Source organism: Erythranthe guttata, chromosome 13 (assembly GCF_056151865.1).
Source record: "Erythranthe guttata isolate IM_541 chromosome 13, IM_541, whole genome shotgun sequence".
Taxonomy (NCBI): domain Eukaryota; kingdom Viridiplantae; phylum Streptophyta; class Magnoliopsida; order Lamiales; family Phrymaceae; genus Erythranthe; species Erythranthe guttata.
Window position 1 is genome coordinate 1,187,906 of NC_142545.1, and position 14,153 is coordinate 1,202,058.

General features: G+C 34.8%; 2 protein-coding genes across 2 annotated transcripts; both read left to right on the top strand.

The window, feature by feature from the left end:
- Positions 1-2,699: 2,699 nt before the first annotated feature.
- LOC105961720 (uncharacterized) lies at positions 2,700-3,302 on the top strand. The gene has a single exon (XM_088811795.1). It carries the CDS (start codon positions 2,700-2,702, stop codon positions 3,300-3,302), a length of 603 nt encoding a protein of 200 aa, XP_088667921.1.
- A 6,925-nt stretch (positions 3,303-10,227) lies between these two features.
- Positions 10,228-12,970, top strand: LOC105961739 (uncharacterized). Its single transcript, XM_012985993.2, has 3 exons — positions 10,228-10,591; positions 10,964-11,714; positions 12,398-12,970. The coding sequence occupies exons 1-3, from the start codon at positions 10,271-10,273 to the stop codon at positions 12,670-12,672; spliced, it is 1,347 nt and encodes a 448-aa protein (XP_012841447.2). The 5' UTR covers positions 10,228-10,270; the 3' UTR covers positions 12,673-12,970.
- Positions 12,971-14,153: the final 1,183 nt, after the last annotated feature.

The window sequence follows — 14,153 nt, forward strand, 5'->3', positions numbered from 1 at the left end:
CCCAAAAAAATTCTATATATAGGAAAACTAACGGCACAAAACCCACAAAAAATGAAAACTAAAAGCCCTGAAATCTATATATAGAAATTTTGTGGGGTATTTTCGTTACAAAAAAGCCAACATTTCTTTGCAATAGTCGGTCAAAGGGTTTGACTAACGAAATTAGAAGAAAAAAACTAACGGCAGGGGGGTATTTGATGTTTTCAATACTTCAGGGGGGTAAACGATATATTTATCATAGTACAGGGGTGCAAAATGAATTTTACCCTAAATATTTTAAAATTATTCGATAATTTTTTTATTACAATTTGTATTACAATTTATTTAATAATTATTTTTTTTCATTTCTGAATGCGATCAGGTGCAACACACAAGTCACGATTACTAGTATCTTTTAAAGTAGATATTGGTGAAAATTTATTATGGACGTTTTTTTTAAGTTACCTATGAATATTTGATAATTAAAATCTTTGAAATAAAATAAAATTTTCAAATAACTTCATAACAAAATTTGATCATGTAGTAGTACAATGGAAGGGTTCGGAGGCCGAGTACATACCCAGTACATAAAAAGTTTACATCCTCTTAAACTGATTAATCTTTCAAGCAATACCGATACTAATACTAATACTGTTTCTATTAATACTATTCCTACAAATATTAATACTAGTAATGCTAATACTAATAATACTTATACGAATATTAATATTGATACATATAGCAATACCAATACTAATATTGATGCATATAGCAATACCATTACTAATATCAACATAAATAATAATACTAATGCTAATACTACTCATATTACTAATACTAATATTGATACTAATACTAATGATAATATTAATACTAGCAGTTCTGTATTTACTATGTCGAATGGTATTTATGTAATTATTTGGTGATTGGCAACTCTATAATTACTTGGTGCATCCTGATTTGTTGAGTGTCAGTTCTGTAATTACTTGGTATTTATGTAATTATTTGGTGATTGGCAACTCTATAATTATTTATGTAAGTACAATTGAATGGTATTTTTGTAATTATTTGTTCAGTTACATTTCTGTTATTACTGTTAAGTGACACTTTTATAATTACTGGCTGAGTGGCAATTCTATAAATACTTGATGAGTGGTAGCTCTTTATTTATTTTTGAGTGGTAGTTTTATAATTACTTGGTTAGTGACAGTTTTGTAATTATCTGTTGAGTGGTAGTTTTGTAATTACTTAGTAAGCTGCAACATTGTATTTACATGTTGAGTGTAATTTTGTAATTACTTAGTGAGTGGTAGTTCTGTAATTACGGTTAAATGGTCGTTCTGTAATTATTTGTGTAACAGTTCTATAATTGTTGTTGAGTGGGTAGTTCTTTAATTAGTTGATGAGTGAGAAATATGTAATTATTGCGAACTGACATTTCCTGTAATTACTTATGAGTGATAAGTGACAGTTCTGTAATTATTGTTGAGTGACAGTTCAGTAATTACTTGTTGAATGATAGTTTTGTAAGTAGTGTAGAGTGGGAGTGCTGTAATTACTTGGTGCATGTCAGTTCTATAATTACTTGATGAATGATGAGCTGCATTTCTGTAATTATTTGGTGAGTGACAATTATGTAAGTACAAGTCAGAGAGCTTGAGAAAGAAAATAGAGATACACTAGAGAGGAAGATAGTGTAGGACTGATCTTTTGTGCTTTATTATTCTCTATAATTGGTGGTGTTTGATTAATAAAAGCAGTGCTCCATTTCCTGGTGGATGTAATAGGCGTTGCTCTTGGCCGAACTACGTTATTTTTTGTATTATTTATTCTGTTTTTTTTTTTAGTTGTACTCATCATACAAACGTAATTAGAGATTACATGGTTCTCTGTGAAGAAATTTTCTATCAACTGCCGTAACAGTTAGCATGTCTTGACAGTATTTGTCTCAACAGTTGGTTGACATAACAATTGGCTGATAATTCTCTGATATATGTAGTGAAATGCTATTTGCAGTTAATAATTTGTTATTTGCGGTTCATAACCAAAATTGTTTATCTCTCTAAAACCGAAAATTCTACCAAAACCTCACAAACCGCAAATAGCAAAGAAAAATTCGAAATTTTGAATTCAAGCTTCAAGAACGGTTGGGCTTCGATTTTTTAGGTAATTTCGACTATTTTATGTATAATATGCATTGCCCATGTCGATTACAGAACCAATTTCATGTTAAAAGACAAATCGAATTGTAGGGGCTTTTTTTTTCGCACATTATGAGCTGAACGCCCAAGTCGGGCGCCCATGGGGTGTTCGAACGCCCGATTCGGGCATCCAAACACCCCTTGAAATATGGGTCTTGATTTTTTATGAGTTAGGGCTTCAATTTGGGGATATCTTGTAAGGGGGAGTGGTGGAAGAAGAAGAAACGATAATGTTGACGGGAGAAGAAACGATGTTTAGGCAGTGGCAATTTTGTAAATTACAGAGTTGACCAAACGGCGTTAGTCAAAATTGAAAAAATTTGACGGAGAAGGCTGTATTGGGAAATTGTACAAGTAAGGGGGGGGGGGGTACATCGAGAAAATTGAGAGTACGAGGGGGTTAAGTGACTCTCGGGTAGAGTACGAGGGGGTAAAGTGGAATTTACCCTTTTTATAATTATACTGTCGATCTCAAATTTCTCAATACATATTTTTGAAGCAATTCAAAAGTAAAGCACAATGTCCCATACTAAGGAAGAAGTTGAATTCACTTTGAAAGTTGTGATAAACAAACATGCAACCAAAGTGCTATTCGCAGAAATCGACAGCAATTTCGCAGATGTTTTATTAAGTTTCCTAACGTTGCCATTGGGGACGATAATTAGACTTCTCGAGAATCAATACGAAGAAGTCAATATCGGAAGCTTAACAAGTTTGTACAACGGCCTATCGAATCTCCCCAGTCGCCATTTCTCGACGGAAGGTGTTAAGATGACGCTTCTCAATCCAAGAAGCTCACTCGAAGCTGAATACCGTAAGCTGAAACACAATATTAACGACACAAAGCCCTGCAAATACTATGCTTGTCAAGACTTGGACTGTGTCAGCTCTAGAGAGTCAAATATATGCATGTACTATGATATTGCTGTATGCGATTGTGGGCAACCAGTTCCAAGAGAATTATATAATACGACTAATTTGGACTCGGGCTACGATGATGGAGGAGTTTTTACGAGAAATGGAGCGTATTTCTTAATTTCTGATGATTTGCAAATGGTGCCTAGTGTGGAAGGATCTGTAATGGAAACTTTGAGCATTCTTGGAAGGGCATATTACAAATAAGTTCATCAGTGGGTACTTATTCATAAAGAGATCCAGACAATAATCTCCTTTACCAATAAGTCCACACATGGTCCAGATTTTTGTAAAGGACTAAAATAACCCCTCTTACTTTAATATGCTCCAATTTCATCCTTAACTTAATTTAACTTCAATTTGACCCCAAATTTCACAAATTATTCAATTTTGACCCAAAACTTTTTTTTTTTCACAAAATTTTTTTTTTAAAAAACTTTTTTTTTCCGCCGGTCTCCGGCGCTGACTTTTAAAAAAAAAAATTATTATTATTTTTTTTTTCTTTCTTCCGGATTCCGGCGTTGACCGGCGGTCAACGCCGGTCTCCGGCGTTGACTTTTTATTTATTTTTTTTATTTATTTATTTTTTTTTTCTTTCTTCCGGATTTTTTTTCCGGATTCCGGCGTTGACCGGCGGTCAACACCGGTCTCCGGCGTTGACTTTTTAAATTTTTTTTTTTTTTTTTTTTCTGTAACTTTTATTTCCATTTAAACAACAATATTGCTGTGAATGACAGTAATATTAACTATATTACTGTTAAACACAGTAAAATTAACTAAACTATAGTTTAACACAGTGATATTGCTATATTAATCTCTAGCACATTAATATTAACACAACAAAATTCATTATTATTGTATAATAAAGTAATATTACTATGTTGTCCGTTCAACAAATGTAAACAAAATAAAAAAAACCAAAAGAATTAATATTACTGTGAGTGACAGTAATATTACTATAGCAACAGTAATATTACTATAGCAACAGTAATATTACAATAGTAGACAGTAATATTATTACGTTACTCCGTGAATAGCTCAAACAAACAAAAAATCCAAACAAAATAATAATATTGATGTGGCTGACATGAATATTACTATAACAACAGTAATATTACCGTCAACCACAGTAATATTATTGTGTTTACAGTAATATTACAATAATAGACAGTAATATTAATACGTTACTCCGTGAATAACTCAAACAAAACAAAAACCCAAAAAAAATAATAATATTGATGTTGTTGACAGTAATATTATTGTGTTTACAGTTATTTTACTGTCAACGACAGTAATATAATTACGTTGACTTGTCAACAAATCAAAAAAAATAAAAAAATATAATATTGCATTAATTTACTGTCAACGGCACCACAATTACATAAATGTAATGTCAACGGCAGTACAATTACGTTAATTTACTGTCAGTGACAGCACAACTACGGTCAACGTTTAGCGGCGGACGTGGAAAAACAAAACAAACCAAACAAAAAAAAAAACTTAAAAAAACACTAAAAAAAGAGACCACCGGAAACCGGCGAAAAAATCCGGAAGAAAAGAAAAAAAAAAAAAAAAGAAAAAAGCAAAAAAAAAAAAAAAAAAAAAATTAACGCCGGAGACCGGCGTTGACCGCCGGTCAACGCTGGAAACCGGCGAAAAAATCCGGAAGAAAGAAAAAAAAAATTAAAAAAGTCAACGCCGGAATCCGGCGGCAAAAAAAAGTTTTTGAAAAAAAAAGTTTTGGGTCAAAATTTAATAATTTGTGAAATTTGGGGTCAAATTGAGATTAAATTAAGTTAAGGATGAAATTGGAGCATATTAAATTATACTCCAAAAAAAAGTCAAAATTGAATTTGTGTGGTCAAAATTGAACTTTTATGGACAAAATTGATTAATTGGGGTTACAATTAAGAATTGGGTATAAATGATTGAGGGTAATATTGGGATATACATAAATTTTTCCTTTAGTTATAATAAATATTAAATGGATGGACTTATTGGTGAAAGAGATATGTCCCCTAAACATATAATAATAAACATGCTTGGTTGGAGACTTTTGCATAAAAATCCCTTCTTGGAATTACAGATATGGATGAAGCCCAGCTAAGGAATGTGGCTTTTGGGTTCAATAAGGTGAGTTTATCCTGATCGTGTTTCAATAATTTTTTTTTTTAAGTATAACTACTCTTTCGGTTCATATATTATACACAATTAATAAAGTAGTTATTTTTTTTCTTTTGTATGTGATGATGCTGTAGATCTACACATAATCACACACCAACACTCTCGCGTGTATGCGTACTTATTGGATAGTTATTTAATAATGTGACGATGCTAACTGTAGATCTACACGTAACCACACACCCACACTCCCGCGTGTATATGTGCTTAATGGGTAGTTATTTAATCACATTTACGATTCAAATCCATCCGGTGTAAACAACCAGTTGCAACATGTAACTCCCCCAATCAACCCTCCTTACGGCTCCTTCGACCCTACACCCGGTGATAAATGCCGGGTGGGTCTTCTGCTGCCACGTGTCCTTTTTTTTTATTTTTCTAAAATCCCTAAAGGTGTAAAATACAAAGAAGAACATGTGGCAGCAGAAGACCCACCTGATGTTTATCACCGGGTGTAGGGTCGAAGAAGTCCCCTCCTTACCGTACCGTTCTTTTTTTTTTTCTTTAAATTTAGTCCTAAATACACTTTTCTTCCTAAAATTTCGTCCAAAAACATAAAATTTCAAAGTCTTCTAGCTGGGAGTGAAGGTGTCGAGCAAATATGCTTACAACTTAAAAGAGCGTAATAAATTTTGCGTTATGTATATTCTTTTTTGCATTAGGTTATTGATTTGCTGAAAGGGTCGTTGCTATCGAGTACTCCATTGTCTGACATCATACTCGGTGAAAACCGGAAGTACTATTCCGAAGAAAAACCTCCCGCAGGCCGAGTTCTATTTCACGGCACGGAGAAAGAAGCAACAACTTCTTCAAACTCTAAGAAGATGATTTTGAAATTGATGGTGCAGAAATCCACCAATGAGTTATTGTTTGCTCAATGCGATCGAGGAGGATTTTATTGATTTCCTTTTTAGTTTTTCTGACCATCCCGTTAGGAGGAGTCGAGAAAATATTTGTACACAAGCCTAGAAAATATTAACGGGGACAAGTATATGAGGAATCTAGATACAAAAAGCTGCAGGCTTATCAATCCTACGCTGCCTCATGGTCATATGTCCAAAACCACGATTTTACCTCTGAGTGAAGAAATTGCTCCTACAATGTATTACCACCAAGGCGTAGCCCGTGATACAGAATGGATATCGGAGAGCATTTGGAATGAGGTAAGAGATGGTCTTGCTGTTGAGTTTTCGGGAGGAATGGGAAGTTATGTTAGAGAAGGTGGACCGACAATGTATATGGTCACTGACGATTTAATCGTCACTCCTCTGTGCATGTACTCGACTCTTTCTATTCTAAATGAGATGAAGGTCCCTTTGTCTGATGCAAAAGAAGTTGAGGTGCATATTGGATTACAAGAGGTAATGTGAATGTATTGATCAACTTTTATATGATGTCTTTTATATTTCGTTTAGGGTAAATTACACACACCCCCCTGAGGTAAGCTTAAATAACTGTAAGGTCCCTGTGGTATCGATAATTACACTTAGCCCCCTGAAACGTAGTCAGAAACTCTAATGGGATAATGAATTGGATACGTTATTCCGATAGGGTTCTAACGGACTATTGGTTTCAGAAAGTGGTGAAGACAACAAAGAGCTATGGGGTAACATGGCTCCCCGAACATTCCCGAACATTTCTTAAATCACCCATAGCTCTTTGTTGTCTCCACCACTTTCTGAAACCAATAGTCCGTTAGAACCCTATCGGAATAACGTATCCAATTCATTATCCCATTAGAGTTTCTGACTACGTTTCAGGGGGCTGAGTGTAATTATCGATACCACAGGGACCTTACAGTTATTTAAGCTTACCTCAGGGGGGTGTGTGTAATTTACCCTTTCGTTTAAATATATGTTAACTTGTGCGTCGATATTGGTTTTTGGTGCAGGGTTTAAGCATATTGAAGGCGTCTCTTATGTCAAATTCTGCTCTAACAGATGGCCTGAAGACAAATTCAATGCTAAAAGAAAATTGAGGCTGGTGTTCATGGAGTTATCTATATTTGTAGTCTTATTTATAACTTGGCCGTTAATTATTAGTTTCTTTAATCTCGTTACTAAGTTTAGTGGTCTAATTTGTGTACAATGAATCTATGAGCAGCTAAATATCAGTTACATCGACTACTGCTCTAACCGATGGTTAATCATGTGTTGAAGAAATGAACAAAGCAAGAATACCAAGGCTTGTTTCTGTTCTTCGATAATTTGAATTGTTGTCTTCTAATTGTCTGATTTGATCATCGATGACTTGTGTAGTAACTTGTGGTCTATATTGGGGGAGAGTTAGATGCTACACTTGGTTATTTGCATTGGATGGATTTGAACCGTATATTTGATTAAATAACTAAAGCATATACACAGGCGTGTGTATGTGATTGCATATAGATTTACAGTTCGAATCCACCCACTATAAATAACCAGATGTACTATCTAATTTCTCCTATTTTAGGTGTTGATGTAGTGCTCAGTGGTGATTTTCCTCTTAAAAACTAGGGTGGTGATTTGCATATTTTGTAAATCGCTCTATCCAGCAAAGATCAAATAGCAGATATCCTAACTAAGCCTCTATCAATGGTTCCTCACTTAACCGTACTCAAGCAGGCACGTTCCTAGGATATTTTGGGGGCCCAAGGCAAACTTCGTAGACCTTGTTGAAATTGGGGCCCCTAGTAGGGGCAACGATGGTTTTTTCTTTATTTTTTTTTGGAAATAATATGGTTGTGTAGGTTAAATATTTGGGGGTTCGGGGCGTCGCCCCCAATTTTTTTAGAGGTATTCAGGAAAAAAAATGCCAAATTTTGGTAAAAATATCTATAGGGTTTTAAACATAATATTTTTTACTGCAATGCTAAATATAAAATAAATCTAATATATTTATGAAAGAGTATGAACTAATTAAACAAAACAATTATGGGGCTAAACTCTATAACTAAAACACTTAGGGGGCAAAAACCTCATATTTATAAAATATTATCGAAAAATACTTAATTTTTTTAATCTTGGAACAAAACAAAATTATAAAGATTAAAAACATCTAAAATACAAAAATAAGTGCATCATATATTGTACGGGAGAATATTTTAAGATCAAACAAAACTATAAAAATTAATAACATCTAAGAAACAAATAAATTAGACAAAATTAATATATGTTAGTTAGCATTTCAAATAATAGAGTTATGATTACTCGTACTACTAGAAAAAAAAGGACCATAAACAAAAAGAAAGATTAAATCTTTTACTATGAAAATTTTGATTTGAATTCTTAATTTATATTTTAGAATACTTTAAAAATAAGTGTAAATTATTTGTATGGTTATAATTTGTTTAATAATAAGGGCCCTTAAATATATATATTATCAACGACAACAAATAATAATACATAAGGACTAATTTTTTAGAATTGGGGGCCCCTAAAATTCTTAAAAGAATCGGGGCCTAGGCAACCGCCTTGGTCGTCTTCTCTTCCCTCATAACCGGGCCTGTACACAAGAGAAAATCAATGGGAAATGAGATTCTGCAATTCCTTTCTTTATGTCTCCTTCTTGTTCTTTCACGATGAGTAAAGCTCCCGCATGGGTATAGCTCAACGTTTCGGAGGTGGTAAGTTGGTACAAGGTCCTATGATCGAATCCTGGCAGTTGCAGTGTAGGAATTTCAACTCTAATGAGGATTGGTTCCTTATGGGCACCGGGTCCGGTTTCACTACCTTAACGGGCCGTTAAGTCGTCATGATTTACATTTATCCATCAAATATTTATCGGGCTAAGAGATGGACCCTGGGATAGAGATTTCGCCTTTTGGTACAACATCATGAGTAAAGCTCAAATATTGGGCCGGGGCCGAGTCACAACCTAATACCCATACAACATTGGGCCTCAGTATTAAAGATGATAAATGCATAGGCCCAAATTGGTGAACATAGTTTAAAGTTTATGCAACAAAATATATTTGTAGTGATGGTTATTCATTTTGCACTATAATTTGTAACAGAAGTTACAGAGAAATGATAGATTTAATACATAGATAGATATTAGAGTGCTTTTATGTTTGTTCTTGTTCCCTCCAATTAAATGTCAATTTTTGAAATTAGTATTGTTTACATCCCTCTATAATTTGAAAGTTATTACACGAGAGTATATGTTTATATATTTCGTGAACTTATATGGTTGGCCGCAGATTATTTGAATAGAAAAAAATGTCAATTTTATGATTTTCTCCAATAGTATGATAGGATCGCTATGTAACATAATTATCATATAGTAGCAAATGTGGCTAAAATATATTTAATCCTAAACGAAATTTCCTTCATCCCATTAAATCGTCCGCGCCAACGAACACAATGCAACAATTTAAAATCAATTTGGTGCCATCGACAACATAAAGCGTCAAGTGAAATCATTACACTCTACCAATAAAAGGTAAGTAAAATAAAACACGGAATTTCCAGAAGTGAATTTTGAACACGCGCTGCACAATTTACGTGAAAGTTGTCAAAATCCCATCGTAAACGACACACACCGAATACCGCCACGAAAAATGTCACAATTCTATTGAGGAGAGCAAAAAAAAAAGGGAATCATATATTCATACAAAACTTGCAAATACAATGATATATGTTAAGACAAAAAAAAAAAAAAAAAAAAAAAAAAAAAAAAAAAAAAGAAAATCATTTGACATAATATTGAAAAACACATTGCATAATGGAGGAGCATTCATCCCGGGGCCTATTTACAAGGCTTCACCTATAAATTCTCACAGCCCCCATTTTCCCTTACTCAACTTTTGATCCTCTCTCTCTCTCTCTCTCTCTCTCTCTCTCTCTCTCTCTCTCTCTCTCTCTCTCTCTCTCTCTCTTACATTTCTTCTCTCTCCTCCATCTCCAAACCTCCATCTCTCTAATCCTTACACCTCTTCTTAATTTGTTCATCATTTCTTCCCATTGGAAACCCAAAAAACAAGAAAAAAAAAAAGGAAAAAAAAACTAAGTGTTATGGCACGAAATGGTTGTGGAGGAGGTTTAAGAGAAACACCAATAGCAGCTGTGAAGAGCAGAAATGGGCTGAAGAAAGGGCCGTGGACATCGAACGAGGACTCGACCTTAATCGAATACGTAAAAAATCACGGCGAGGGGAATTGGAATGCTGTCCAGAGGAATTCGGGGCTTTCGAGATGCGGGAAGAGCTGTCGGCTCCGATGGGCTAATCATTTGAGGCCTAATCTTAAGAAAGGTGCTTTCTCTGCCGATGAAGAGAAACTCATCGTCGAACTTCATGCCAAGTATGGCAACAAATGGGCTCGCATGGCTTCTCAGGTCTTTGCTCTCTCTCTTTCTCTCTCTCTCTCTCTCTCTCTCTCTCTCTCTCTCTCTCTCTCTCTCTCTCTCTCTCTCTCTCTCTCTCTCTCTCTCTCTCTCTCTCTCTCTCTCTCTCTCTCTCTCTCTCTCTCTCTCTCTCTCTCTCTCTCTCTCTCTCTCTCTCTCTGCATAACCCTGTTTTTATTCAGTTGTCGTAGATTGATTCTGAAATCCTGACATTTGTTTGTTATCTGTTTACCTGAAAATGACAGTTGTGTGTATATATATCTAATTATATATATAACTCTGTTTGTATTCAGTTGAATTAGGTCTTAATTATTCACTAATTTCTTCACATGTGTATATATATATATACATAAATACATACAGATACCTGGAAGAACAGACAATGAAATCAAGAACTATTGGAACACAAGACTGAAGCGGCGCCAACGTGCAGGATTACCAATTTACCCTCACGAAAATCAACACAAGCAGCAACTCAACTCTTCACCACCACCACCACTATCTTCATACTTAGTCTCAGCCCATCTCCCAAACCCGAACCCAAGCCCGAACCCGATCCCAAACCCGAACCCGAACCCGAACCCAAACCCGTTAAGTTTCTACGAAATGTTCACCTCCCCACAAAACCAGGCTAACTACAACACTCCATACATCAACAACCAAATGAAGCTCTACAACGACAACAATAACGGCAGCATATCCCTATCTTTATCGGCCTCGAATTCTTCGTTTTCTTCGCCAACTCTTTCCGCCGCCCCGTTTTTCAACCACGCGCCTTTGCCAAAGCCCTCGTTTAATCTTCAATATAATAATTCTTTAAACTTATACGGTATTAATTCGGGCCCTGACATGGGTGTATTCGGGCTGCCTTCAATCCAATCTCCAGTGGCTTCTTCAAGCGACTTTGTTATGACGACTACGACGCCAGGTTCGAGTGACTGTGCCGAGGATTATTACGAGGTTGAAACGGGCTTCGAACGGTGTAATAAAAAGAGTGGTTTGTTGGAGGATTTATTGGGTGAATCTCAAGCTTTGGCTGGAAAAACAGAGGATTCTTTCATTGCAGAAGATGGAAATTTGCATGCTAATGCAGATGCCTTTGGTTTTGATGAAGGTATGCACTCTTTCTTCCATATATGATTTGATGAAAATATTTTTTAGTTGAATTGATGCATAAATATTGGAAAGTTATATGCTGCATCGGGTTATTTACATCGGGTATTTGTTAACCACGGATGAGGTTAAATAATCATCCAGTACTAAACACACATACATATGGGTGTGTGTGATTATGTGTAAATCTACGGTTAACAATCATCTGGTGTTAATAATGGGGTGTAGCATAGAATTTCCCAATATTTATTAAGTTCTAATTGTGAATTATGTATTTAATTGAAATAAATGTTGTTATTCCTAAATTGATTTAGTGTCCCTATACCCAATTGCTAAAAAGATCTATGTGTTATAAATATTAGCAAAAAAACCCATCAAATTATAAAGCATTTATTATAGCACATAACCCTCTAAAAAGTACATTTAAAGGGGTGGTTTGCTAGAAGATTTGAATTATTAGGGTTTTTGCTAATAAAATAACATGGAATGTTTTCTAAATAAGTAGAGAGAAATACAAGGGGTCGGCATGCGATAAACCCATAAAATAAACGTGACGCGATTTACTATCGTACAATCCAATAAGTCTCGATTGAAGTCTTTTATTACGACCTAATTTATTTTGAATATTTCGATGCATTTCAATACGTTGTTACACGTTTTTTTATAACACGTGGCTTGTCGCAGAGGCGGAAAATAAGGCCTCCGGAGAAGGCGGCTCTTCTATGGACGATGATTTATTGAACCTTCTAGATAATTTCCCATTATCCGTGCCGATTCCAAATTGGGACGAAGAAATTGGCAATGAATCGCCATGTTTGACCGATGGTTCAAACGGGGCGGTAGAAAGTCAACTTGTTGCTCCGCAGTACAACCCGGTTGCAAACTCGAATGGCGCAGCGAATCAAGATTGGAACTTTGGAGGATCCTTCATGTGGAACAACATGCCTAGTATTTACTAAAGTTGGTACTATATATGCAATATATTGGAGATTTTCAAATTTAGGTGGACAGAGATTTGAAAGATTTGTCTTTTAAATTTTGTCTATTTTAAGTTGGATTTGTAGGATTTGTTAGTCTTAGATTGTTTGTGTTAGTTCATGAAAGACTTTCCCCATTAAGGCATTATGTTGTATTATTAGAATGTTGTATTATTCCAACCAAGTAGCATGTTTGTTCATTTGGTTTAAGAATGTGTTTGAAACTCTCTTTTGGAAGTTTTGTGTTGATCATAATTTGTGTTATTTGATCAATATAAAATTGTTTACATTTCATTTGGTCTTGCTTCTAACTAGTAATGTTCTAGAATAATCGTATTTATCATCCTTAACATATCAAATACAATCACATTATTATTATTTTGTTTTAGTATTGGTATCTTAATTAATTATATTTACAATAAGAATAGTAGACATATCTTTAATTTACAATATTTTCTTAAAAATAAATACTCTTAAGGTTGTCTCGCGGGCATGACAATACTAGTAGGCCCGATCGTGATTAAAAAATCGGAAGTTCTCAGGTAAACATATTAAAAAACGTCGGTTCATGGGTTTTGACTTATCCCGACTCTTAATTGTAAGGACTATCAAAGATGTGCAACTAAACATATCGATCAATTGAGTGGTTCAAATAGGGGTGTAAACGAGCCGAGCCGACTCGTGAGCTCGAAGAGCCGGCTCATAAAAAGCTCGAACTCGGACTCGAGATTTTCGAGCTCGAGCTCGAGCTCGCGAGCTCGAGCTTTCTGACGAGCCGAGCTCGAGCCGGTTTTCATTTGTTCATGAGCTCGCGAGCCGGCTCGCGAGCCGGATTTATTATTATTTTTTTATTTTTATATGTTATTTTTATTTAAATAATGTATAATAATGTAAAATATTATAGAAATAAATACAAATATTAAAAATATATATAATTACAATTTAGTTTTTATTTTTTATTTTTTTAAATAATATTTAATAATAAAATAATAATTAAAAAAATATTTAAAAAGAAAAAAAAAAAAAAAAGACAATGGGCTCGAGCTCGAGCTCGAGCTCGACAAAATTAACACGAGCTCGAGCTCGACAAAATTAACACGAGCTCGAGCTCGAGCCAAAAAAAGAGGAGCTCGACGAGCTCGAGCTCGACAAAATAACTCGAGCTCGAGCTCGAGCCAGCCAAAAGAGGCGAGCTCGGCTCGAGCTCGGCTCGTTTACACCCCTAGGTTCAAATTTCGACTAACGTTAACTTTTTTTTAATTGAATGATTGAATTGTCGATGAATCGACCTTCGATAATGGTCATTTAATAAGATCATGGTTGTTAAAGAAAATGTGTAACGGTTGGTTTACGTTAATTGCAAATTTAATCATACTATCAAATAACCGGTTGAGGGTTTGAGGTCAACCATCCATAGTCTAATCGGTTTGTTGACCACATATCGATTCACGGCTCAATCCATA

What these genes read in the sequence shown, in the direction of transcription:
- LOC105961720 (XM_088811795.1), top strand. Translation starts at nt 2,700, where the DNA reads ATGTCCCATACTAAGGAAGAAGTTGAATTCACTTTGAAAGTTGTGATA.
- LOC105961739 (XM_012985993.2), top strand. Translation starts at nt 10,271, where the DNA reads ATGGCACGAAATGGTTGTGGAGGAGGTTTAAGAGAAACACCAATAGCA. An exon ending in GGGCTCGCATGGCTTCTCAG is followed by an intron (nt 10,592 to 10,963) that starts GTCTTTGCTCTC and finishes AAATACATACAG; the next exon opens with ATACCTGGAAGAACAGACAA. An exon ending in TGCCTTTGGTTTTGATGAAG is followed by an intron (nt 11,715 to 12,397) that starts GTATGCACTCTT and finishes GGCTTGTCGCAG; the next exon opens with AGGCGGAAAATAAGGCCTCC.